This window comes from Notothenia rossii, assembly GCF_949606895.1.
Source record: "Notothenia rossii genome assembly, chromosome: 10".
In the NCBI taxonomy this organism is placed as follows: Eukaryota; Metazoa; Chordata; class Actinopteri; order Perciformes; family Nototheniidae; genus Notothenia; species Notothenia rossii.
In genome coordinates, this window is record NC_136908.1 from 64,786,902 (window position 1) to 64,813,129 (window position 26,228).

The window sequence follows — 26,228 nt, forward strand, 5'->3', positions numbered from 1 at the left end:
TATCTGTGTTTCTGTCTCATTAGGTTGCTTCTCTGACACTTGCATGTCTCTACGGGATGAATAAAGGTCAATTTTATATTATTTTATCTCATTCTGATTCTGAAAAACACATTTAACCGTATTAAACTCCAACTCCCATGAGCCACCTGTCCTCAGAACGTAAAAGAACGTCTCTGCGTAGGTTTGAACCAATGAGAACACGGGCAGCCGCCGGCGTCACGTCTCTGACCTGGTATTGTTTTCTCAGACAGACAGTGACGGCGCCATATTGGAGAAAAACAACCTGTTCGTTAAAACGAGAAAACCTTCTAACCGCCGCCATGTTGTACCTCGAGGATTACCTGGAGAGTGAGTGCGGGGTTATAATTCATAATTCCTGGGGTTAGAAGCGGGTTTCAGGCTTTAAATCGGTGTTATATCCCGCTCCGTTAGCTGTTAGCTTAGCGCGCTAACTGTTAGCCTAGCATCTATTGTGTCTTTTTTTTAATCTTCATGCGTCATCATTTCCCCGTCAACGAGATTTAGTCAATCTGCACGGGATTTTGCTTTTCTGTGAACCCAGCGTATCTGAGTTTATCTGTTTAGCTTCTGTTTGTTTGGACTTATTGTTGTTGTTGTTATTATTATTATTATTACTATTATTATTAGTATTCATGTTGTTTATTTTGAGACTTCCGGCCCCTTAGTGCTTCCGGTTTTATTTTGAAATGTACTTTCTCTTCGTGTCTTGTTCTACTTCCTCTCCTCTGCTGACACACACACACACACACACACACACACACACACACACACACACACACACACACACACACAGTGATGATAGTGACTTAATTATTTGTTGTTTATTTGTATGAATTTGTTGGGTTTTTTTCTGTCTTGTGGTTTTTTTTGTTCATGTATTTGTTCAGTGTGTGTATTATTAGAGATCTGCAGCTGTGCTCTGATTGGCTGGTTTCTCACACTATACTTACATAATTAATTATTTACAGTGAGATATTTCACATGCTAACTGTTCTATTGTCTTACACACACACACACACACACACACACACACACACACACACACACACACACAGTGCTAACTCTTTCTCTCTCCTCAGTGATCGAGCAGCTCCCCATCGACCTGAGGGACCGCTTCACAGAGATGAGGGAGATGGACCTGCAGGTTCAGAGTGAGTACCTGATGCAGAGGAGCCGGGGGAAACACTGGGGGGGGGGGCACTGAGAGGCGTAAACACCTGTAGCGTCAACAGCGGCTAAATAACACAGAACATTCAGTCAGAATAAGACTGGGTGGCAGTGCGTCTCTGTTCCTCACTGATATTGTATTGATCCCTCCAGACGCCACGGACCAGCTGGAGCAGAAAGTCATCGAGTTCTTTGTCAACGCCAAGAAGAACAAACCGGAGTGGAGAGAGGAGCAGATGGAGGTCATCAAGAAGGTCAGAGACACACCTCACACACACTCCTTCAAAATGATTTAAACCTTAAACCCGCCTCACACACACACCTTAAACCCGCCTCACACACACACCGTAAACACACCTCACACACACACACCTTAAACCCGCCTCACACACACACCTTAAACCCGCCTCACACACACACCGTAAACACACCTCACACACACACACCTTAAACCCGCCTCACACACACACCTTAAAGTCCTTATCTTACATTAAAAACTTTTTTTGGCAGTTGATTTCTGGGGGGTGTATGCAACAGATAGTCAATGTATGTTTCTTTATTTCATACTGAATAATATGTAAAAAAAGGAAAAATATTAGGTCCAATAAAAAAACTTTGCTTCTGGAAGCAGGCCATTTCGTGACGTCACGTGTGGTTCCCGGCTGCCGCTGTCTGGCTCCCTGCTGCCGTCCGGATCGACAGCCAATGCGCGCAGCCAGCGAGAGTTCACAACGAAAAATGGCGTCAAATATTGTTGATGTTTACGCATCAGAAAAAGCTAATAGCGCGGGTATTTGGCACAATTTGACAGAACAATTATTTGGTGTGGACGATGCGAGCAGTGACGATGAATCTGAACGATCTCTGCCGCCTTTTACACCAGAAATAAGAGGCCTAGAACCGTATAGGTTCGAGCCAGCAAAACGCGAATGTGCACCACCGGCCTCAGCTGAAAACATTGAAGTATATATATATATATTTATATATATATATATATATATATATATATATATAAATGATAAACAAATTTCAAATTGATGGTTCACTCACCCTGGACAGTGTTAGTTTTTTCACAGCTTTATCGGACCTGTGTTTCTTTTGTAGGGGTTCCGCCAAGGAGTCTGACATCACTTGTGTTTCACCCTGTTTACTATCGGACAGCGTTGTCTCCCGTTGGCCGCGAAATATCGACGATGCCTGGGGCTCAGCCTCGGAACGCGAGGAAGTCATTGGGGTTGAATCACCTGTCCTAATTGATGGAATTGCACCCTTTCTTATGTCCAACTGTTTTTTGAAACCCATCTTCCATTGTTGGTAGCCTTCAAAATCATCAGGGACAACAAAATGTGCCCCACAAATAACGCTGGTTTCACTGGCGCACTGCCAATTTTTTCTTGTGTTCCGCACAAATCGCTCCCATTTCTCCCGTAAAACCTTCTCTTTCGGGAACAAATGAACGGTAAAACCATCCCGATTGGTGTTGCTACACCCGCCAACGACACACCTCTTCACCATGATCCGGAAAAAACAAGACAAACTCGGAGATAAACACTGATACACAAAGTTGACATGCGGCTATACCAGCAATGCTACACTGTGTGATGCTGGGACGGGCTGAACTCACCAGGATTCGCGGAACCACACGTGACGTCACGACACAGCACCAAGCAGCGGCAAGTTTGAATCCAGACTTTTCTGGATACCTCTGAATTTGACCCATTTTCCCGATATTAACAAGTGATTTACAGCAAATAGGAAACGATATTCGATCTATATCACGTGTTACTGGAATAAGACCCAACAAGTTAATGCATTTTGAAACAGTTCTATGATCTTTCAGCTACAGTAAATTACGCAAGATAAGGACTTTAAACCCGCCTCACACACACACCTTAAACCCGCCTCACACACACTCCTTCAAAATGATTTAAACCTTAAACCCGCCTCACACACACACCGTAAACACACCTCACACACACACACCGTAAACACACCTCACACACACTCCTTCAAAAGGATTTAAACCTTAAACCCGCCTCACACACACACACCGTAAACACACCTCACACACACTCCTTCAAAAGGATTTAAACCTTAAACCTGCCTCACACACACACCTTAAACACACCTCACACACACCTTAAACACACCTCACACACACACACCTTAAACCCGCCTCACACACACCTTAAACACACCTCACACACACCTTAAACACACCTCACACACACACACCTTAAACCCGCCTCACACACACCGTAAACACACCTCACACACACCTTAAACCCGCCTCACACACACACCTTAAACACACCTCACACACACCTTAAACCCGCCTCACACACACCGTAAACACACCTCACACACACCTTAAACCCGCCTCACACACACACACACCTTAAACCCGCCTCACACACACACCTTAAACACACCTCACACACACACACCTTAAACACACCTCACACACACCTTAAACCCGCCTCACACACACCTTAAACACACCTCACACACACACACCTTAAACCCGCCTCACACACACCGTAAACACACCTCACACACACCTTAAACACACCTCACACACACCTTAAACACACCTCACACACACCTTAAACACACCTCACACACACCTTAAACCCGCCTCACACACACCTTAAACACACCTCACACACACCTCACACACACCTTAAACCCGCCTCACACACACACACCTTAAACCCGCCTCACACACACACCTTAAACCCTCCTCACACACACCTTAGACCCGCCTCACACACACACACCTTAAACCCGCCTCACACACACACACCTTAAACCCGCCTCACACACACACCTTAAACCCGCCTCACACACACCTTAGACCCGCCTCACACAGACACACCTTAAACTCGCCTCACACACACACCTTAAACCCGCCTCACACACACCTTAGACCCGCCTCACACAGACACACCTTAAACCCGCCTCACACACACCTTAAACCCGCCTCACACACACACCTTAAACCCGCCTCACACACACCTTAAACCCGCCTCACACACACCTTAAACCCGCCTCACACACACACCTTAAACCCGCCTCACACACACCTTAAACCCGCCTCACACACACCTTAAACCCGCCTCACACACACACCTTAAACCCGCCTCACACACACACCTTAAACCCGCCTCACACACACACCTTAAACCCGCCTCACACACACCTTAGACCCGCCTCACACAGACACACCTTAAACCCGCCTCACACAGACACACCTTAAACCCGCCTCACACACACACACCTTAAACCCGCCTCACACACACCTTAAACCCGCCTCACACACACACCTTAAACCCGCCTCACACACACCTTAAACCCGCCTCACACACACCTTAAACCCGCCTCACACACACACCTTAAACCCAACTCACACACACACACCTTAAATACACCTCACACACACACCTTAAACCCGCCTCACACACACCTTAAACCCGCCTCACACACACCTTAAACCCGCCTCACACACACACCTTAAACCCAACTCACACACACACACCTTAAATACACCTCACACACACACACCTTAAATACACCTCACACACACACCTTAAACACACCTCACACACACACCTTAAACCCGCCTCACACACACACCTTAAACCCGCCTCACACACACACCTTAAACCCGCCTCACACACACACCTTAAACACACCTCACACACACACCTTAAACCCGCCTCACACACACACCTTAAACACACCTCACACACACACCTTAAACCCGCCTCACACACACACCTTAAACCCGCCTCACACACACCTTAAACCCGCCTCACACACACACCTTAAACCCACCTCACACACACCTTAAACCCGCCTCACACACACCTTAAACCCGCCTCACACACACCTTAAACCCGCCTCACACACACCTTAAACCCGCCTCACACACACACCTTAAACCCGCCTCACACACACACCTTAAACCCGCCTCACACACACCTTAAACCCGCCTCACACACACCTTAAACCCGCCTCACACACACCTTAAACCCGCCTCACACACACACCTTAAACCCGCCTCACACACACCTTAGACCCGCCTCACACAGACACACCTTAAACCCGCCTCACACAGACACACCTTAAACCCGCCTCACACACACACCTTAAACCCGCCTCACACACACCTTAAACCCGCCTCACACACACACCTTAAACCCGCCTCACACACACCTTAAACCCGCCTCACACACACCTTAAACCCGCCTCACACACACACCTTAAACCCAACTCACACACACCTTAAACCCGCCTCACACACACACCTTAAACCCGCCTCACACACACACCTTAAACACACCTCACACACACCTTAAACCCGCCTCACACACACCTTAAACCCGCCTCACACACACACCTTAAACCCGCCTCACACACACCTTAGACCCGCCTCACACAGACACACCTTAAACCCGCCTCACACACACCTTAAACCCGCCTCACACACACACCTTAAACCCGCCTCACACACACCTTAAACCCGCCTCACACACACCTTAAACCCGCCTCACACACACACCTTAAACACACCTCACACACACCTTAAACCCGCCTCACACACACCTTAAACCCGCCTCACACACACACCTTAAACCCGCCTCACACACACCTTAGACCCGCCTCACACACACACCTTAAACCCGCCTCACACACACACCTTAAACCCGCCTCACACACACACCTTAAACCCGCCTCACACACACACCTTAAACCCGCCTCACACACACACCTTAAACCCGCCTCACACACACCTTAAACCCTCCTCACACACACACCTTAGACCCGCCTCACACACACACCTTAAACCCGCCTCACACACACCTTAAACCCGCCTCACACACACACACCTTAGACCCGCCTCACACACACACCTTAAACCCGCCTCACACACACACACCTTAAACCCTCCTCACACACACACCTTAGACCCGCCTCACACACACCTTAAACCCTCCTCACACACACACCTTAGACCCGCCTCACACACACCTTAAACCTGCCTCACACACACCTTAAACCCTCCTCACACACACACCTTAGACCCGCCTCACACACACACCTTAAACCCGCCTCACACACACACCTTAGACCCGCCTCACACACACACCTTAGACCCGCCTCACACACACACCTTAAACCCGCCTCACACACACACACCTTAAACCCGCCTCACACACACACCTTAGACCCGCCTCACACACACACCTTAGACCCGCCTCACACACACACCTTAGACCCGCCTCACACACACACCTTAGACCCGCCTCACACACACACCTTAAACCCGCCTAACACACACACACCGTGAAGATGACCTAAATGTGTTGCCTCTGTGTGTGACGTGCAGCTGCTCTGACTCCTCCCCTCTCCTAACCCCGCCCTACAGATGAACCTGCAGCAGCTGATCCTCTCTGCTCTGACTCCTCCCCTCTCCTAACCCCGCCCTACAGATGAACCTGCAGCAGCTGATCCTCTCTGCTCTGACTCCTCCCCTCTCCTAACCCCGCCCTACAGATGAACCTGCAGCAGCTGATCCTCTCTGCTCTGACTCCTCCCCTCTCCTAACCCCGCCCTACAGATGAACCTGCAGCAGCTGATCCTCTCCAGCTGCTCACAGAGAGTTCATGTCTTTATTCAAATGTGTTTCAGGATTATTACAAAGCTCTGGAGGACGCAGACGAGAAGGTGCAGCTGGCCAATCAGATCTATGATCTGGTGAGTGGAGAAACTCTTCAGTAATAATGTATTTAGTCTCAGGGAGAGAAACTGCTTCTGTGTTAATACAGGGGGTCCGCGGGGTCTCAAAGTATTACAAAAGTATTAAAGGGCATTTCCCAATGTATTACATGTTGTAGCTTGTTTTCAATAAGTATATGAATGGTCCAAAGAGGTTGTGTTCTACAGTCTGCCTGAATGTAATCATTGCGTAGGTGTGTAGTGTGATTCTGTGTAGTTTATTTATGGCATCCCGTTGGGTTTGACGTCATCTGAACAGGACATCACGCTCACTGCTTGATAGCACGCGAAGGTCCGTTTACGCCGGTTGCTAAGCAACATCGTTATGGGGAAATGCAAGTCGGCGTCCAAATGGTTGGAAGATAAGGAGGAAGGACAATCAATACTGTATATAGTGAATGTGAGGTGAAGTGTGTCGCCAAGGTAACCGGTTAAAACTCAAAGTGGAGATGAGGTCTTAAAATGTATGGAAAGGGTCCGAGAGGGTCTTCCATGTGACTTCAGGACTCCTGCATATACCCTGTTAGATGTAAACAAACATATTGCTTGGTGAAATGAGACGTTAGTATCTAAACCTGTCCCTCATGATGCAGTATGTGTTGTTGCCTGCAGCCTCCAGCAGAGGGCAGTCTAACCCTTTGACTCTCAGCCTCCCTCTGTTTGTCCTGACTCATCTCTGTTCATCTTGTTCTTAAATCGGTTTCATCTGAGTTTATGATATGACCCTCCACCCAGGTGGACCGGCACCTGCGTAAACTGGACCAGGAGCTGGCCAAGTTCAAGATGGAGCTGGAGGCGGACAACGCGGGCATTACGGAGATCCTTGAGAGACGTCAGTGTACCTCCAGATAGATTTATATCGATATCACGTTATGTCTCCTCATGTCTAACGTCCTGTGGTCTCTGTGCAGGGTCTCTGGAGATGGACAGCCCGTCTCAGCCCGTCAACAACCACCACGCCCACTCACACACCGCCACAGAGAGTGAGTCTCTAACTCTGTATTACTGGGGTCAGCTGTAGGGCCATGGGGGGGGGGGGGGTAGGTAATGTCCTGAGAGCATCACTATCTCATTAAGGGGTTTTAATCTTACAGTTGTACCTCCGCTTTATTACCCTACGCTGGTTCTTAAAATGATACTTCCACTTAAATCAAAAAAAATGTGTGTGTGTGTGTGTGTGTGTGTGTGTGTGTGTGTGTGTGTGTGTGTGTGTGTGTGTGTGTGTGTGTGTGTGTGTGTGTGTGTGTGTGTGTGTGTGTGTGTGTGTGTGTGTGTGTGTGTGTGTGTGTGTGTGTGTGTGTGTGTGTGTGTGTGTGTGTGTGTGTGTGTGTGTGTGTGTGTGTTGCAGAGAGGAAGCACAGCGCCCCGGCTCATCACACCACAGAACACGTTCCAGAGAAGAAGTTCAAGTCTGAGGCTCTGCTGTCCACGCTGACCTCCGACGCCTCCAAGGAGAACACTCCAGGTACACACACACCTCCTCCAGGTAACACACACACCTCCACCAGGTACACACATTTACTCTCACCACACACACTAAACCACACACTCGCCAGTTGTACACCTCAGTGTAGTGTGCTCCTGTGTGTAGTGTGTGTCGTGCTGTAACCTCTAACAGGTGTTCTCTCGGTGTCCCCCTCAGGTTGCCGTAGCAACATCACCTCCGGCTCCACCCCCAGCAGCAGTGTGTACAGTGTGACCCCCCCCCAGCCGCTCTACAGCTCTCTGCCTGCAGGACCTGGAGCTGTGGGGGCCATCAGCCTCGCTGCTGCTCAGGCCGTGCAGGCCACCGCTCAGGTAACACTCACCTGTATAGATACACAGGTAACACTCACCTGTATAGATACACAGGTAACACTCACCTGTATAGATACACAGGTAACACTCACCTGTATAGATACACAGGTAACACTCACCTGTATAGATACACAGGTAACACTCACCTGTATAGATACACAGGTAACACTCACCTGTATGGATACACAGGTAACACTCACCTGAATAGATACACAGGTAACACTCACCTGTATAGATACACAGGTAACACTCACCTGTACACACAGGTAACACTCACCTGAATAGATACACAGGTAACACTCACCTGTATGGATACACAGGTAACACTCACCTGAATAGATACACAGGTAACACTCACCTGTATAGATACACAGGTAACACTCACCTGTATAGATACACAGGTAACACTCACCTGTATAGATACACAGGTAACACTCACCTGTATAGATACACAGGTAACACTCACCTGTATAGATACACAGGTAACACTCACCTGTATGGATACACAGGTAACACTCACCTGAATAGATACACAGGTAACACTCACCTGTATAGATACACAGGTAACACTCACCTGTACACACAGGTAACACTCACCTGAATAGATACACAGGTAACACTCACCTGTATGGATACACAGGTAACACTCACCTGTATAGATACACAGGTAACACTCACCTGTACACACAGGTAACACTCACCTGAATAGATACACAGGTAACACTCACCTGTATGGATACACAGGTAACACTCACCTGTATAGATACACAGGTAACACTCACCTGTATAGATACACAGGTAACACTCACCTGTATAGATACACAGGTAACACTCACCTGTATAGATACACAGGTAACACTCACCTGTATAGATACACAGGTAACACTCACCTGTATAGATACACAGGTAACACTCGCCTGTATAGATACACAGGTAACACTCACCTGTATAGATACACAGGTAACACTCACCTGTACACACAGGTAACACTCACCTGTATAGATACACAGGTAACACTCACCTGTATAGATACACAGGTAACACTCACCATATAAATACACATATGTATATGCTATCATGCTAAGCTAATAGCCCCCACCCACCATGCTATCATGCTAAGCTAACATGCTCCTATATGCTATCATGCTAAGCTAATAGCCCCCACCCACCATGCTATCATGCTAAGCTAACATGCTCCTATATGCTATCATGCTAAGCTAACGTGTCCCCCCAGATGAAGGATGGGCGCAGGACGTCGTCGTTGAAGGCGAGCTACGAGGCGATCAAGAACACAGACTTCCAGCTGAGCCGAGAGTTCTCCCTGAGCCGAGAGAACCCTGGGTTCTCCTCCTCAGCGCTCGCTAACACGCTCACCAGCACCCTCACTCCCTCACCTGCCGCTGACTCCAGGGGGCGCAAGTCCAAGTGAGGAACACACCTGTACACACACAATTGTACACACACCTGTACACAGAGAAACTCACACACCTGTGCAACTGCCACAGCTCCACCACTGTTATATTAACTCCTCCTCTTTCCCCCAGAAGCAGCATCAAGTCGTCCAATCACCAGTCCTCTTCCTCCTCCTCTTCCTCCTCGCTCTCCTCCTGCTCCTCTTCCTCGGCGCTGGCTCAGGAACTTTCCCAGCATGCATCAGCGCTGCCGGAGGCCGAGGCCAACAGCCAGGTGGACTGGACCTACGACCCCAACGAGCCCCGATACTGCATCTGCAACCAGGTAAACAACAACATTTAGATTTATTACGAGTCTCGATACTGCATCTGCAACCAGGTGAACAACAACATTTAGATTTATTACGAGTCTCGATACTGCATCTGCAACCAGGTAAACAACAACATTTAGATTTATTACGAGTCTCGATACTGCATCTGCAACCAGGTAAACAACAACATTTAGATTTATTACGAGCCCCGATACTGCATCTGCAACCAGGTAAACAACAACATTTAGATTTATTACGAGCCCCGATACTGCATCTGCAACCAGGTAAACAACAACATTTAGATTTATTACGAGCCCCGATACTGCATCTGCAACCAGGTAAACAACAACATTTAGATTTATTACGAGTCTCGATACTGCATCTGCAACCAGGTGAACAACAACATTTAGATTTATTACGAGTCTCGATACTGCATCTGCAACCAGGTGAACAACAACATTTAGATTTATTACGAGTCTCGATACTGCATCTGCAACCAGGTGAACAACAACATTTAGATTTATTACGAGTCTCGATACTGCATCTGCAACCAGGTAAACAACAACATTTAGATTTATTACGAGCCCCGATACTGCATCTGCAACCAGGTAAACAACAACATTTAGATTTATTACGAGCCCCGATACTGCATCTGCAACCAGGTAAACAACAACATTTAGATTTATTACGAGTCTCGATACTGCATCTGCAACCAGGTGAACAACAACATTTAGATTTATTACGAGTCTCGATACTGCATCTGCAACCAGGTGAACAACAACATTTAGATTTATTACGAGTCTCGATACTGCATCTGCAACCAGGTGAACAACAACATTTAGATTTATTACGAGTCTCGATACTGCATCTGCAACCAGGTAAACAACAACATTTAGATTTATTACGAGCCCCGATACTGCATCTGCAACCAGGTAAACAACAACATTTAGATTTATTACGAGCCCCGATACTGCATCTGCAACCAGGTAAACAACAACATTTAGATTTATTACGAGCCCCGATACTGCATCTGCAACCAGGTAAACAACAACATTTAGATTTATTACAAGCCCCGATACTGCATCTGCAACCAGGTAAACAACAACATTTAGATTTATTACGAGCCCCGATACTGCATCTGCAACCAGGTAAACAACAACATTTAGATTTATTACGAGCCCCGATACTGCATCTGCAACCAGGTAAACAACAACATTTAGATTTATTACGAGTCTCGATACTGCATCTGCAACCAGGTAAACAACAACATTTAGATTTATTACGAGTCTCGATACTGCATCTGCAACCAGGTGAACAACAACATTTAGATTTATTACGAGTCTCGATACTGCATCTGCAACCAGGTAAACAACAACATTTAGATTTATTACGAGTCTCGATACTGCATCTTCAACCAGGTAAACAACAACATTTAGATTTATTACGAGTCTCGATACTGCATCTTCAACCAGGTAAACAACAACATTTAGATTTATTACGAGTCTCGATACTGCATCTTCAACCAGGTAAACAACAACAACAACATCATTATTATTTATTACGAGCCTCGATTCTGGTCCCGGAGTAATCTGCGGCCGTGAGCTGTTATGTGCCATCATACGCGCATGGTGTTATCTTTTATTATAAAACGGACAAGTCAAATCAAGCCATCTGATTGGTTCTTAGCCGTGATATACTGAGCGTATACCACGGGTAGAATTGTAAGTTACTTTTCACAACAAGTCAGTATCCCTCCACGTCTGAGAAAAACAGTATACCGTTGGACTGAAAAGCAAACTGCTGGAACAAGAAAGCAGCGGAGAAGTAACGGGGCAGAAACCCTCCTTTTGACGCAGCGGTCCAGACACAGACATCAAACGGCAAAACATATTCAGTGTGCAGTTCCTTTGGCATTAGGGCAGGGATATCTAGATACTTTTGAAGGTTTAACATAATGAATTGTGCTACTTTTAAAGCAAGCAACCATGTTTTCAAATCTGTAATCAAAGAGGTCCGCAAAAACGCTATCGACCAATCAGATTGCTTGATTTGACTTGTCAGTTTCATAAATATATTTACATTTCTTCCGTTACGAAACAAACTTACAAAGCATAAGATGGAAACATTTAAGATTAACTTCGACCTCCGGGGGGGTATTACTATGGAGGAGTGGATTGAGCTGTGCCTATCTCCAGAGAGCACCTAAACTACGACATGCAGAGCTACGTAAAGAGCAGGTAGACCAACTGGGAAAGTAGCACCATTCAAAAGCTTTCTGATGCGGGTCTTGAAACAAAGCAGAGAAATGATGAGCGTTAGTGGCCACAGGTGCGAAAGCTCTCTCCAGAGCTACTGGAAGCCCAATCTCGGGGACCGGAGAAAGTGGAGCAATATTCTCTCCACGCCAAGCAACAGCCTCGAACAACCTCAACCTATACAAGTGACCACGTAAGCCATGCTACTGATGCTGGACAGGTTTTCAGTGGGTGCACAATAAACAGCAACATACACATTAATGTAAATAAACAGCCAAATAATGGATCAACGCTCTCTGTCTAATATGTTCGCTCGCTGTTAGTGTTGTTGCATAGCAACCACCTCGCACTATGTTTCGTGCAGAAGGCAACGGAGGGACTATTTTATTTTGAACATCATTATTTACTAATAAAAACTATTTAAATTAGAGTGTGTATTTTTCTTTCATATTGCCACACTTGGTAACCGTTTTATAAAAGCAATAGCTCACTTCAGGCCGTGATATATGCTCAGTATATCACAGCTGAGGGGGTTGAACCACGCCCCTTAGCTGTGATATAATGAGCATATACCACGGCCTGAAGTGAGCTATTGCTTAAATATATTAGAATGAAGCGCGAGCTGTGTGAGCTGAACTCTGCTGCTCCGCGATTTTGGGTCTAGCTTCACCAGCTACATTACCTACGGTGCGCTCGTTAATAGTAACTGTCCGGAGTCACTGTGGCACAGACTGGACCGCTGGTGAACAGCTGTTAGAACAGCTCAGCTGGTGAACAGCTGTTAGAACAGTTCAGCTGGTGAACAGCTGTTAGAACAGCTCAGCTGGTGAACAGCTGTTAGAACAGCTCAGCTGGTGAACAGCTGTTAGAACAGCTCAGCTGGTGAACAGCTGTTAGGACAGTTCAGCTGGTGAACAGCCGTTAGGACAGTTCAGCTGGTGAACAGCTGTTAGGACAGTTCAGCTGGTGAACAGCTGTTAGAACAGTTCAGCTGGTGAACAGCTGTTAGAACAGTTCAGCTGGTGAACAGCCGTTAGGACAGTTCAGCTGGTGAACAGCTGTTAGGACAGTTCAGCTGGTGAACAGCCGTTAGGACAGTTCAGCTGGTGAACAGCTGTTAGGACAGTTCAGCTGGTGAACAGCCGTTAGGACAGTTCAGCTGGTGAACAGCCGTTAGAACAGTTCAGCTGGTGAACAGCTGTTAGGACAGTTCAGCTGGTGAACAGCCGTTAGGACAGTTCAGCTGGTGAACAGCCGTTAGGACAGTTCAGCTGGTGAACAGCCGTTAGAACAGTTCAGCTGGTGAACAGCCGTTAGGACAGTTCAGCTGGTGAACAGCTGTTAGGACAGTTCAGCTGGTGAACAGCCGTTAGGACAGTTCAGCTGGTGGACAGCTGTTAGAACAGTGCAGCTGGTGAACAGCCGTTAGGACAGTTCAGCTGGTGAACAGCCGTTAGGACAGTTCAGCTGGTGAACAGCCGTTAGAACAGTTCAGCTGGTGAACAGCCGTTAGGACAGTTCAGCTGGTGAACAGCCGTTAGGACAGTTCAGCTGGTGAACAGCCGTTAGGACAGTTCAGCTGGTGAACAGCCGTTAGGACAGTTCAGCTGGTGAACAGCCGTTAGGACAGTTCAGCTGGTGAACAGCTGTTAGGACAGTTCAGCTGGTGAACAGCCGTTAGAACAGTTCAGCTGGTGAACAGCCGTTAGGACAGTTCAGCTGGTGAACAGCTGTTAGGACAGTTCAGCTGGTGAACAGCCGTTAGGACAGTTCAGCTGGTGAACAGCCGTTAGGACAGTTCAGCTGGTGAACAGCCGTTAGGACAGTTCAGCTGGTGAACAGCCGTTAGAACAGTGCAGCTGGTGAACAGCCGTTAGGACAGTTCAGCTGGTGAACAGCCGTTAGGACAGTTCAGCTGGTGAACAGCCGTTAGGACAGTTCAGCTGGTGAACAGCTGTTAGAACAGTTCAGCTGGTGAACAGCTGTTAGGACAGTTCAGCTGGTGAACAGCTGTTAGGACAGTTCAGCTGGTGAACAGCTGTTAGGACAGTTCAGCTGGTGAACAGCTGTTAGAACAGTTCAGCTGGTGAACAGCTGTTAGAACAGTTCAGCTGGTGAACAGCTGTTAGGACAGTTCAGCTGGTGAACAGCTGTTAGAACAGTTCAGCTGGTGAACAGCCGGAACAGTTCAGCTGGTGAACAGCTGTTAGGACAGTTCAGCTGGTGAACAGCTGTTAGAACAGTTCAGCTGGTGAACAGCTGTTAGAACAGTTCAGCTGGTGAACAGCTGTTAGGACAGTTCAGCTGGTGAACAGCTGTTAGAACAGCTCAGCTGGTGAACAGCTGTTAGAACAGTTCAGCTGGTGAACAGCTGTTAGGACAGTTCAGCTGGTGAACAGCTGTTAGAACAGTTCAGCTGGTGAACAGCCGTTAGGACAGTTCAGCTGGTGAACAGCTGTTAGGACAGTTCAGCTGGTGAACAGCTGTTAGAACAGTTCAGCTGGTGAACAGCTGTTAGAACAGTTCAGCTGGTGAACAGCTGTTAGGACAGTTCAGCTGGTGAACAGCCGTTAGGACAGTTCAGCTGGTGAACAGCCGTTAGGACAGTTCAGCTGGTGAACAGCTGTTAGGACAGTTCAGCTGGTGAACAGCCGTTAGGACAGTTCAGCTGGTGAACAGCCGTTAGGACAGTTCAGCTGGTGAACAGCTGTTAGGACAGTTCAGCTGGTGAACAGCCGTTAGGACAGTTCAGCTGGTGAACAGCTGTTAGGACAGTTCAGCTGGTGAACAGCTGTTAGGACAGTTCAGCTGGTGAACAGCTTGATGTGAACTGAAACGTTTTTCTGTCTCAATATTATTCAAGGAATCGTTGAGCTAGCTAACTAGCATACATTGTCACTATCTGCAAACGTTAGCTTTAGCCTTCCATTTCTAATAGTGTTCTTCATAGGCTATAAACTGTGGTATAAGTATAGATCTGGTACTTGAGTGAAAGTAGAAGTACTCAGATCTTATACTTGAGTAAAAGTAGAAGTACTCAGACCTTGTACTTGAGTAAAGTAGAAGTACTCAGACCTTGTTCTTGAGTAAAAGTAGAAGTACTCAGACCTTTTTCTTGAGTAAAGTAGAAGTACTCAGACCTTGTACTTGAGTAAAAGTAGAAGTACTCAGACCTTTTTCTTGAGTAAAGTAGAAGTACTCAGACCTTGTACTCTAGTGAAAGTAGAAGTACTCAGACCTTGTTCTTGATTAAAATAGAAGTACTCAGACCTTGTTCTTGAGTAAAGTAGAAGTACTCAGACCTTGTTCTTGAGTAAAGTAGAAGTACTCAGACCTTGTACTCTAGTGAAAGTAGAAGTACTCAACCTTGTTCTTGAGTAAAGTAGAAGTACTCCGACCTTGTTCTTGAGTAAAGTAGAAGTACTCAGACCTTGTTCTTGAGTAAAGTAGAAGTACTCAGACCTTGTTCTTGAGTAAAGTAGAAGTACTCAGACCTTTTACTCTAGTGAAAGTAGAAGTACTCAGACCTTGTTCTTGAGTAAAGTAGAAGTACTCAGACCTTGTTCTTGAGTAAAGTAGAAGTACTCAGACCTTGTTCTTGAGTAAAGTAGAAGTACTCAGACCTTGTTCTCGAGTAAAGTAGAAGTACTCAGACCTTGTTCTTGAGTAAAGTAGAAGTACTCAGACCTTGTTCTTGAGTAAAGTAGAAGTACTCAGACCTTGTTCTTGAGTAAAGTAGAAGTACTCAGACCTTGTTCTTGAGTAAAGTAGAAGTACTCAGACCTTGTTCTTGAGTAAAGTAGAAGTACTTCGACCTTGTACTCTAGTGAAAGTAGAAGTACTCAGACCTTGTTCTTGAGTAAAGTAGAAGTACTCAGACCTTGTTCTTGAGTAAAGTAGAAGTACTCAGACCTTGTTCTTGAGTAAAGTAGAAGTACTTCGACCTTGTACTCTAGTGAAAGTAGAAGTACTCAGACCTTGTTCTTGAGTAAAGTAGAAGTACTTCGACCTTGTACTCTAGTGAAAGTAGAAGTACTCAGACCTTGTTCTTGAGTAAAGTAGAAGTACTCAGACCTTGTTCTTGAGTAAAGTAGAAGTACTCAGACCTTGTTCTTGAGTAAAGTAGAAGTACTTCGACCTTGTTCTTGAGTAAAGTAGAAGTACTCAGACCTTGTACTCCAGTGAAAGTAGAAGTACTCAGACCTTGTTCTTGAGTAAAGTAGAAGTACTTCGACCTTGTTCTTGAGTAAAGTAGAAGTACTCAGACCTTGTACTCTAGTGAAAGTAGAAGTACTCAGACCTTGTTCTTGAGTAAAGTAGAAGTACTCAGACCTTGTTCTTGAGTAAAGTAGAAGTACTCAGACCTTGTTCTTGAGTAAAGTAGAAGTACTTCGACCTTGTTCTTGAGTAAAGTAGAAGTACTCAGACCTTGTACTCTAGTGAAAGTAGAAGTACTCAGACCTTGTTCTTGAGTAAAGTAGAAGTACTCAGACCTTGTTCTTGAGTAAAAGTAGAAGTACTTCGACCTTGTACTCTAGTGAAAGTAGAAGTACTCAGACCTTGTTCTTGAGTAAAGTAGAAGTACTCAGACCTTGTTCTTGAGTAAAGTAGAAGTACTCAGACCTTGTTCTTGAGTAAAGTAGAAGTACTTCGACCTTGTACTCTAGTGAAAGTAGAAGTACTCAGACCTTGTTCTTGAGTAAAGTAGAAGTACTCAGACCTTGTTCTTGAGTAAAGTAGAAGTACTCAGACCTTGTTCTTGAGTAAAGTAGAAGTACTCAGACCTTGTTCTTGAGTAAAGTAGAAGTACTTCGACCTTGTACTCTAGTGAAAGTAGAAGTACTCAGACCTTGTTCTTGAGTAAAGTAGAAGTACTTCGACCTTGTACTCTAGTGAAAGTAGAAGTACTCAGACCTTGTTCTTGAGTAAAGTAGAAGTACTCAGACCTTGTTCTTGAGTAAAGTAGAAGTACTCAGACCTTGTTCTTGAGTAAAGTAGAAGTACTTCGACCTTGTTCTTGAGTAAAGTAGAAGTACTCAGACCTTGTTCTTGAGTAAAGTAGAAGTACTCAGACCTTGTTCTTGAGTAAAGTAGAAGTACTCAGACCTTGTTCTTGAGTAAAGTAGAAGTACTCAGACCTTGTTCTTGAGTAAAGTAGAAGTACTCAGACCTTGTTCTTGAGTAAAGTAGAAGTACTCAGACCTTGTTCTTGAGTAAAGTAGAAGTACTTCGACCTTGTTCTTGAGTAAAGTAGAAGTACTTCGACCTTGTTCTTGAGTAAAGTAGAAGTACTCAGACCTTGTACTCTAGTGAAAGTAGAAGTACTCAGACCTTGTTCTTGAGTAAAGTAGAAGTACTCAGACCTTGTTCTTGAGTAAAGTAGAAGTACTCAGACCTTGTTCTTGAGTAAAGTAGAAGTACTCAGACCTTGTTCTTGAGTAAAGTAGAAGTACTTCGACCTTGTTCTTGAGTAAAGTAGAAGTACTCAGACCTTGTTCTTGAGTAAAGTAGAAGTACTCAGACCTTGTTCTTGAGTAAAGTAGAAGTACTCAGACCTTGTTCTTGAGTAAAGTAGAAGTACTCAGACCTTGTTCTTGAGTAAAGTAGAAGTACTCAGACCTTGTAACCTCTGGTTGATTCTCTGTTGCAGGTTTCTTACGGAGAGATGGTCGGCTGTGACAACACAGATGTGAGTTTCATCATGTGTGTGGGTGTGTGTGTGTGTGGGTGTGTGTGTGTGTGTGTGTGTGTGTGTGTGTGTGTGTGTGTGTGTGTGTGTGTGTGTGTGTGTGTGTGTGTGTGTGTGTGTGTGTGTGTGTGTGTGTGTGTGTGTGTGTGTGTGTGTGTGTGTGTGTGTGTGTGTGTGTGTGTGTGTGTGTGTGTGTGTGTGTGTGTGTGTGTGTGTGTGTGTGTGTGTGTGTATAGTGTGTGTATGTATATAGTGTGTGTGTGTATATAGTGTGTATAATGTGTGTGTGTGATGTGTGTATGTATAATGTGTGTGTGTATATAATGTGTGTGTGTGTGTGTATATATATAGTGTGTGTATGTATATAGTGTGTGTATGTATATAATGTGTGTGTGTGTATATAGTGTGTATAATGTGTGTATGTATAATGTGTGTGTGTATAGTGTGTGTGTGTGTATAATGTGTGTGTGTGTATAATGTGTGTGTGTGTATAATGTGTGTGTGTGTATATAGTGTGTATAATGTGTGTATGTATATAGTGTGTGTATGTATATAATGTGTGTGTGTGTATATAGTGTGTGTGTGTGTATATAATGTGTGTGTGTGTATATAGTGTGTATAATGTGTGTATGTATAATGTGTGTGTGTATAGTGTGTGTGTGTGTATAATGTGTGTGTGTGTATAATGTGTGTGTGTGTATAATGTGTGTGTGTATAGTGTGTGTGTGTGTATAATGTGTGTGTGTGTATAATGTGTGTGTGTATATAATGTGTGTGTGTGTATAATGTGTGTGTGTATAGTGTGTGTGTATATAATGTGTGTGTGTGTGTGTGTTGCAGTGCCCCATCGAGTGGTTCCACTACGGCTGTGTGGGTCTGACTGAAGCTCCCAAGGGGAAGTGGTTCTGTCCTCAGTGCACTGCAGCCATGAAGAGGAGAGGCAGCCGGCATAAATAGACTCCTCCTCCTCTCCTCCTCCTCTTCTTCCTCCTCTTCCTCCTCTTCCTCTTCCTCTTCCTCCTCCTCTTCCTCCTCCTCCTTCATCACACAGTCTCAAACACAGGAAATGAACCTTCAGATTCCCTTCCTTCAGTAACTCCGGTCTTAGTTTATTATGGTCTGCATTTTATTAAACCCCTCACCTGATGCCCCCCCCCTCACCTGATTCCCCCCCCTCACCTGATTCCCCCCCCTCACCTGATTCCACCCCCTCACCTGATTCCCCCCCCTCACCTGATGCCCCCGCCTCACCTGATGCCCCCCCTCACCTGATGCCCCCCTCACCTGATGCCCCCCGCCTCACCTGATGCCCCCCGCCTCACTTGATTCCCCCCTCACTTGATGCCCCCTCACCTGATGCCCCCTAACCTGATTCCCCCCCTCACCTGATGCCCCCCCCTCACCTGATGCCCCCCGCCTCACCTGATGCCCCCCCTCACCTGATGCCCCCCGCCTCACCTGATGCCCCCGCCTCACCTGATGTCCCCGCCTCACCTGATGTCCCCTCACCTGATGCCCCTCACCTGATGCCCCCCCACCTGATGGCCCTCACTTGATGCCCCCCCTTTCTATTCTGTCAACTGTATTACCCAGAATGCATCAGCCTCTTCCTGTGTGACTTCTTCTCATCATTCTCAATTAAAACTTTAAAAATGAAAAAGTATTTGTTGTTAAATTCTGATTTGTAATAATTCTCTTTCTGTTGGGACCGTTCAGAGGAAAGGAAGTGTCCCGCTGATCGTTGTTATTGTGTCTAAGCGTTACCTTGATACCTGGGTTATCCGCATGATCCACTTCCTGTAGAACTTTAATAAAAAAGAATCAATCAATCAATCAATCAATGTTTATTCATATAGCCCAATATCACAAATGTTACATTTGTCTCAGTGGGCTTCACAGTTTGTACAGAATATCAGTTTGACAATACGACACCCTCTGTCCTCAGACCCTCTGTCCTTAGAGCCTCTGTCCTTAGACCCTCTGTCCTTAGACTCTCACATCGTACAAGGAAAAACTTCCAGAGAAACCCCACAGTTTAAAGGGAAACATGGAGAAACCTCAGGGAGAGCAACAGAGGAGGGATCCCTCTCCCAGGACGGACAGACGTGCAATAGATGCCGTGTGTAAATTGAAAAGATAATACATTTGCAACATAGGTAGACCAAATGTTTTGAAATGCATGTGTGTATAATAAGAAGATGAATCCACGAGGATATCCATCCAGGACTTATGATCCAGGACCACAGCCACGACTCAAGATCCAGGACTCGCGATCCATGACACAGGACCGCAGGATCATCCATGACTCCGGATCCCGGCGTATATTGACACCAAAAAGAAAGACATTTGGGGAAGCTGGGTTAATGGGAACATGAGAGTACACAGGTATAGACAGAGAGAAGGAAGAAGTAAGATGTCCCCCGACAAACTAAGCCTATATCAGCAAAACTAGGGGCTGAATCTAATCAGCCCTAACTATAAGCTTTATCAAAAAGGAAGCTCTTAAGCGCACTCTTAAAAACGGAGAGGGTGTCTGCCGTCCGAACACAAACTGGAAGCTGATTCCACAAAAGTGGAGCTTGATAAGAAAAGGCTCTGGCTCCCATTGTACTTTTAGAGACTCTAGGAACAACCAACAACCCTGCATTCTTGGAACGCAATGCCCTAGTAGGCCAGTAGGGTATAATGAGTTCTTTAAGGTAAGATGGCGCCTGCCCATTAAGGGCTTTGTAGGCGAGAAGAAGAATTTTAGATTCTATCCTGTGTTCTATAGGGAGCCAGTGTAAGGCAGCCAGAACAGGAGTAATGTGGTCCCTTTTCCTAACTCTGGTTAGTACACGAGCTGCAGCATTTTGAATCAGCTGAAGCGACTTGACTGACTTCTTGGTACACCCTGATAATAAGGAGTTACAATAATCCAGCCTTGAAGTAACAAATGCATGGACTAGTTTCTCTGCATCGTTTTGAGGCAAGATATGACTGATTTTTGCAATGTTACGTAGATGGAAGTAGGCGGTCCTTGAAATTGACTTTATGTGGGCGTTAAAGGATAAATCCTGATCAAATATAACACCAAGATTCCTTACAGTCTCACTGGAGGCCAAATTAATGCCATCCATAGTTAGTATATCTTTAGATAATTTGTTTCGTAGATTCTTCGGGCCAAGTACAATAACTTCAGTTTTGATCGTGTTTAACATCAAAAAATTTAAGGTCATCCACGTTTTTAAGTCCTTGAGGCAGTCTTGAATTTTATTTAGATGATTAATTTCATCAGGCTTGATTGATAAATATAGTTGAGTATCATCCGCATAACAATGAAAGTTTACAGAATGATTCCTTATAATATTGCCTAACGGAAGCATATATAATGTGAACAAAATAGGTCCAAGCACTGAGCCCTAAAGAACTACAAACATGGCCGCTGCTGGACTACAACTACAGGATCCTGGAAGATCCCTAATGCCCCTTTCACACCAACGCACAACAACAACACGATCTGTGGAAATAACATTGAGAATCAGTTTGAATGTTATAGTAAGTAATGCTGCAAAGCAAACGATGGCGCATGACGCATGGCGCAGCAGCACTCGGGCTCTGGGCGGTGTGCACAGAGCGGGCTGCACGGAGCGCGTTGGAGGGGAAGGGGCATCGGAGGAGAGTTTAAAGAGAGGAGTCCAATAAAGTGAAGATGTTTTTAACTCTGACTTCAGTTTCTCTCTTTTCACCCTCTGTCTGAAACCAGAGCTGCTCTGATTGGTCAGTTGGGGCTCTGCTGTGATTGGTCAACAGCTTAGAGATGTCCCGCCCCTTTGAGCCTATCACTGCAATGTGTAGGAGCGTTAGCCAATAGGATGTAGACTTCTGAGTCAGAGTGGATTCAAGATCACGTGACCTTTAGAGAAAGGTCTCTTCACAGCAGCTGGAGTAGGAAGTGACTTTCACTAAAACCAAGTGTCCAGAGGCAGGACTGATTATAAACTAATGATGTAACGGACTGAAAGGAAACACCTCCAGAAACTGGAATTAAAAACATATCTTTATTATAAATCATTTGTTAAACAGTGGTGTAGTTTAACCTTTCATAAAACAAGTGATTGCAATTATTTGTTCAATTATTTGTTATTTATTTAAATAAACTTTAGTCTCAGGGTTTCCCCTGCCTGTTGTTCTCTGCTGTGTGTCTACAGCTGTGAGCGGTTAACACACACACACGCGCACACAGAGACACACACACACACACACACACACACAGACACACACACACACACACACACACACACACACACACACACACACACACACACACACACACACACACACACACACACACACACACACACACACTGACAGGGTGCGTGTTTTCCAGAAATAACTCGGGAGTGTTTCAGCATGAGGAGGAAGAGGAGGGGGACCCCCCACTGAGCTCTCTGAAGCCTGCAGGAAACTGAAGTTTGAAACTACAAACACAGAAGAAGCGTGTGTGTGTGTGTGCGTGCGTGCGTGTGTTTTAAAGAGGAGGTTTAGAGGCAGCTCTCCTCCTGGGCTTAACTGAAACCAGATGGTCTCCTCCACGCGTTTTTCCGCTCCTCTAACCTCTGCAGTCTACACCGCTACCGGAGGAGTGTGTGTGCAGAGTGTGTGTTCACTGTGTGTGTTCACTGTGTGTGTGTGTGTGTGTGTGTGTGTGTGTGTGTGTGTGTGTGTGTGTGTGTGTGTGTGTGTGTGTGTGTGTGTGTGTGTGTGTGTGTGTGTGTGTGTGTGTGTGTGTGTGTGTGTGTGTGTGTGTGTGTGTGTGGAGTGTGTGTTCACTGTCCGGTTAGACTCTGGAGGAACTGCGCAGTTAGCAGAGATAATTAGAGACTCATTAAAGCACATGATCGGGAGGAGATGCAGTTCGGCGGAAACCAAGCGAACTTTGCCGCGAACAGCACGTCTGAGGAGCGAAGTGTATAAAACTGCTTTTATGCAAGTTTTTTTTTTACTTTTAACATCAGGTAATGCCATTTTCTGACCTGAGTGGATCCACTCCTGAACTCTGCTGTGATATAATCACTTTTAAAGCTCTTTAATAACAAACCCGAGCGAACTCAGCGGCAGCCTGGAGAATAACGCGTTTACAACGGGATTATGTACATTTATTGGACTTAGAACCTGAGGTAAGACTTTTTTCTGACTCATATGGAACCATGAGAACATCTGCCTTGGATATAATTACCCGAAAGGCTTTTATGTCTGAATACAACCCGTTCTCTGGCTCCATCACTGCCAACGCAGCGTTTGTCTGAAAAACGCTTGGAGAATAATTGTGGTTTTACAACTTCGGTTAAAACGTCTTGTGACTCATATGGATCCTACCGTGGACTCTGTTTGGATCTAAAAACCAAAAAGTAGGTTTATTTTATTTAAACAAACTTCTGTGTGGATCCATCCGCTGCGCACGGAGCGTCCTTAAGAAATAGACCTTTCTAACTTTCTATTCCTTTTTTAATTCTAGTTTTTCGGAACTATAGCATAATTCACGACTGTTTTCTAACTCATATTAATCCAGTTATGAGTTCTGCTCGGATTTGATCCTCTTAAATGATGTTTCTGTTTTAATAACACACTTCTCTGTGACGCTCCGCTGCGCGCACCGCGTTCGCCTGAAAATAATCATGTTTTAAAACTGGATTTGGGTTTATGTAAGTTTCTTAAACATTTCACACAAGGTAATACTTTTTTCTGACTTATATGGACCCACTTGCAAATTCGGCTTGGGTCTTATTACCCAAAAACCAATTCATATTTTTAACAATCTTCTCTTTGTGGATCCATCCGCTGCGCACGGAGCGTCCTGCTTAAGAAATAGTGCGTATAACGAACTATTCCTTTTTTATTCTAGTTTCCCGGATCTTTAACATAAGGTAACACTTTATTCAGAATCATATCGACCCTGTTGTGAATTCGGCTCGGATAAAGTCCAAAAAAGTCTCCAGGTAAACCCTCAGGCGGGCTGGACTACACCTGATGACCCCCTCTGCTCCACAGGTGAGGAGGAGAGGAATGTAAAGCTTCACCGATGCGGATCCTCCGGCCCCCCCTCCGGTTCCTCCTCCCTCCCCTCCGGTTTCTTCGGTTCCGGTTCTGCTCCGGCCCGGTTCTGCTGCTGCTGCTCGGGCTCTGTGTGTTCCTGCAGACCAGGACCCGGTTCCTCTCCGGACCCCAGGAGGAGGAGGTTCTGCTGGAGGAGAGCAGTCGGATCATCGCCTCTCTGGAGGCCCTGCAGGTGAGCTGGGAACCAGTCAGGCACAGAAAACCACTAACAGGTTTTAAATGTCCCATGACTCATGGCCATTTCTACTGATCATAGTTCCATTGTTTAGGTCTACTAGAATACATTTACATTGTTCAATGTTCCAAACTCACATTGGTTTCTCATCCAGCATCTCTGTGTATTCACTCTCTGTCCTACACGGCTTGTTGCAGAAAAGATGTGTGTGTGTGTGTGTGTGTGTGTGTGTGTGTGTGTGTGTGTGTGTGTGTGTGTGTGTGTGTGTGTGTGTGTGTGTGTGTGTGTGTGGAGCTCCACGGATTGGTCCGTGGACCTGGGTATCGTGACGTCACTTAGTACCAGGAAGTAAATGGAAAAAGAGAAATGTCCAACGAGGCGTTCTGGGCAGCACAGACAGGTCTTTCCTGTGTTACGGCCCGGCCACACAGCGGGTGCGTTGAAAGCTTCACAATTCACTTTAATGGGGTGACGTCACTTTTCTCCGAAATGCATTGTGGGAAGCGAAGCGGAGCTTTGCTGGCGTGGCTCGCTGCAAAAATTGAGAAATGTTCAACTTTTGAAGCTTCTGAAGCTTCGGTGGAAGCGTCAGCCAATCAAACCGCGTGTATGCAAATCTGCCAGTACAAGTGCTACCCGGACAGACACACCGCAGGTCACTTCCTCATATTCCAAAAAATGGAGGAGAAATTAATCGTAGCGGTAGGGAATCACCCGGTCTTGTACGATCAGTCCCTGTTCACCTAACGGGGTACAAACCGGAGGACCCAGGCATGGAGGGAGGGGGCAGAGACAGTGGGTGAAACTGGTAGGTTTTCGCCTATTTGGGGAGTTTATATCCAGTATACTTCGTAAACTGGATGTCGGGGGCGGGAGATTCACGTGATTGGTTGTTGGTCACAGGTACAAGCTTCAGACACGCCCACCGCCAAGCTTAAACGCACGCCGCTATGTGGACGGGCCGTTAAAGCGTTACTCCCTACAGGGTGTCCTTTGAGGGTTTGTGACTCTGCAGACCGTTTACATGCAGAAGCTACAGAACCCAAGGGGACGGGTCAGAACCAGAGAAGCAGGACATGGGCCCTTTAACTTCTTGTCAGACTACTGGGGGTCACTGAACCAGTCTGCTAGCCAGGGCCCGCCTCCTGCTCATGAACCCCTCTCAAATGGTTTATGCACTCAGTGAAACCTCTGCCACTGGGAGCAGGGGGGAGTTATTGTACAGCGATGGGAGTGGGGGGAAGGGGGGAGTTGAACCAGCAACCCTACGGCTCCCAGTCCAAGTCCCTACCGACTGAGCCACTGCTGGAACTGATTGTCTGAGTATTTACATTTTGTGGGGATGATTGACAGCTGCAGGGTGATTGACAGCTGCAGGGACCAATCAGATTGCTTTGTGTCTTAAGTATGTGTTGGAGGTATTTTAAGTGTGCCCCTGAAACAGATATAGAAGAATATTTGGGACGTCAATCAAACGGTTAACTTTACTGTACGGCATGTAAAAGATACCATAAAGTGTATATT

The 26,228-nt window shown here is 46.0% G+C and overlaps 2 protein-coding genes across 6 annotated transcripts in view; both read left to right on the forward strand.

Moving 5' to 3' along the window:
• Nucleotides 1-184: 184 nt before the first annotated feature.
• On the forward strand, nucleotides 185-19,603 carry ing3 (inhibitor of growth family, member 3). Of its 3 annotated transcripts, none has more exons than XM_079653712.1 (12): nucleotides 185-348; nucleotides 1,101-1,172; nucleotides 1,342-1,442; nucleotides 6,883-6,948; nucleotides 7,705-7,801; nucleotides 7,881-7,952; nucleotides 8,318-8,455; nucleotides 8,612-8,766; nucleotides 10,001-10,191; nucleotides 10,314-10,503; nucleotides 18,395-18,433; nucleotides 19,274-19,603. In XM_079653712.1, exons 1-12 carry the CDS (start codon nucleotides 192-194, stop codon nucleotides 19,388-19,390), a joined length of 1,395 nt encoding a protein of 464 aa, XP_079509838.1. In that variant the 5' UTR covers nucleotides 185-191; the 3' UTR covers nucleotides 19,391-19,603. The 3 variants fall into 3 exon arrangements, with proteins under 3 accessions (XP_079509838.1, XP_079509839.1, XP_079509837.1); XM_079653713.1 differs by having other exon boundaries at nucleotides 186-348; nucleotides 8,318-8,434; nucleotides 10,311-10,503; nucleotides 19,274-19,602; XM_079653711.1 differs by having other exon boundaries at nucleotides 188-348; nucleotides 10,311-10,503; nucleotides 19,274-19,601.
• A 3,474-nt stretch (nucleotides 19,604-23,077) lies between these two features.
• cped1 (cadherin-like and PC-esterase domain containing 1) overlaps nucleotides 23,078-26,228 on the forward strand; it is a 22,522-nt gene continuing 19,371 nt past the window's right edge. Inside the window, exons 1-2 of one of the 3 annotated variants that reach the window (XM_079653192.1) lie at nucleotides 23,078-23,592; nucleotides 24,464-24,701. In XM_079653192.1, coding sequence (XP_079509318.1) covers nucleotides 24,495-24,701 — 207 coding nt within the window. In that variant the 5' untranslated portion in view covers nucleotides 23,078-23,592; nucleotides 24,464-24,494. The remainder of the gene's footprint in view (nucleotides 23,593-24,463; nucleotides 24,702-26,228) is intronic. The other 2 variants (XM_079653193.1, XM_079653194.1) reach the window with 2 other exon arrangements.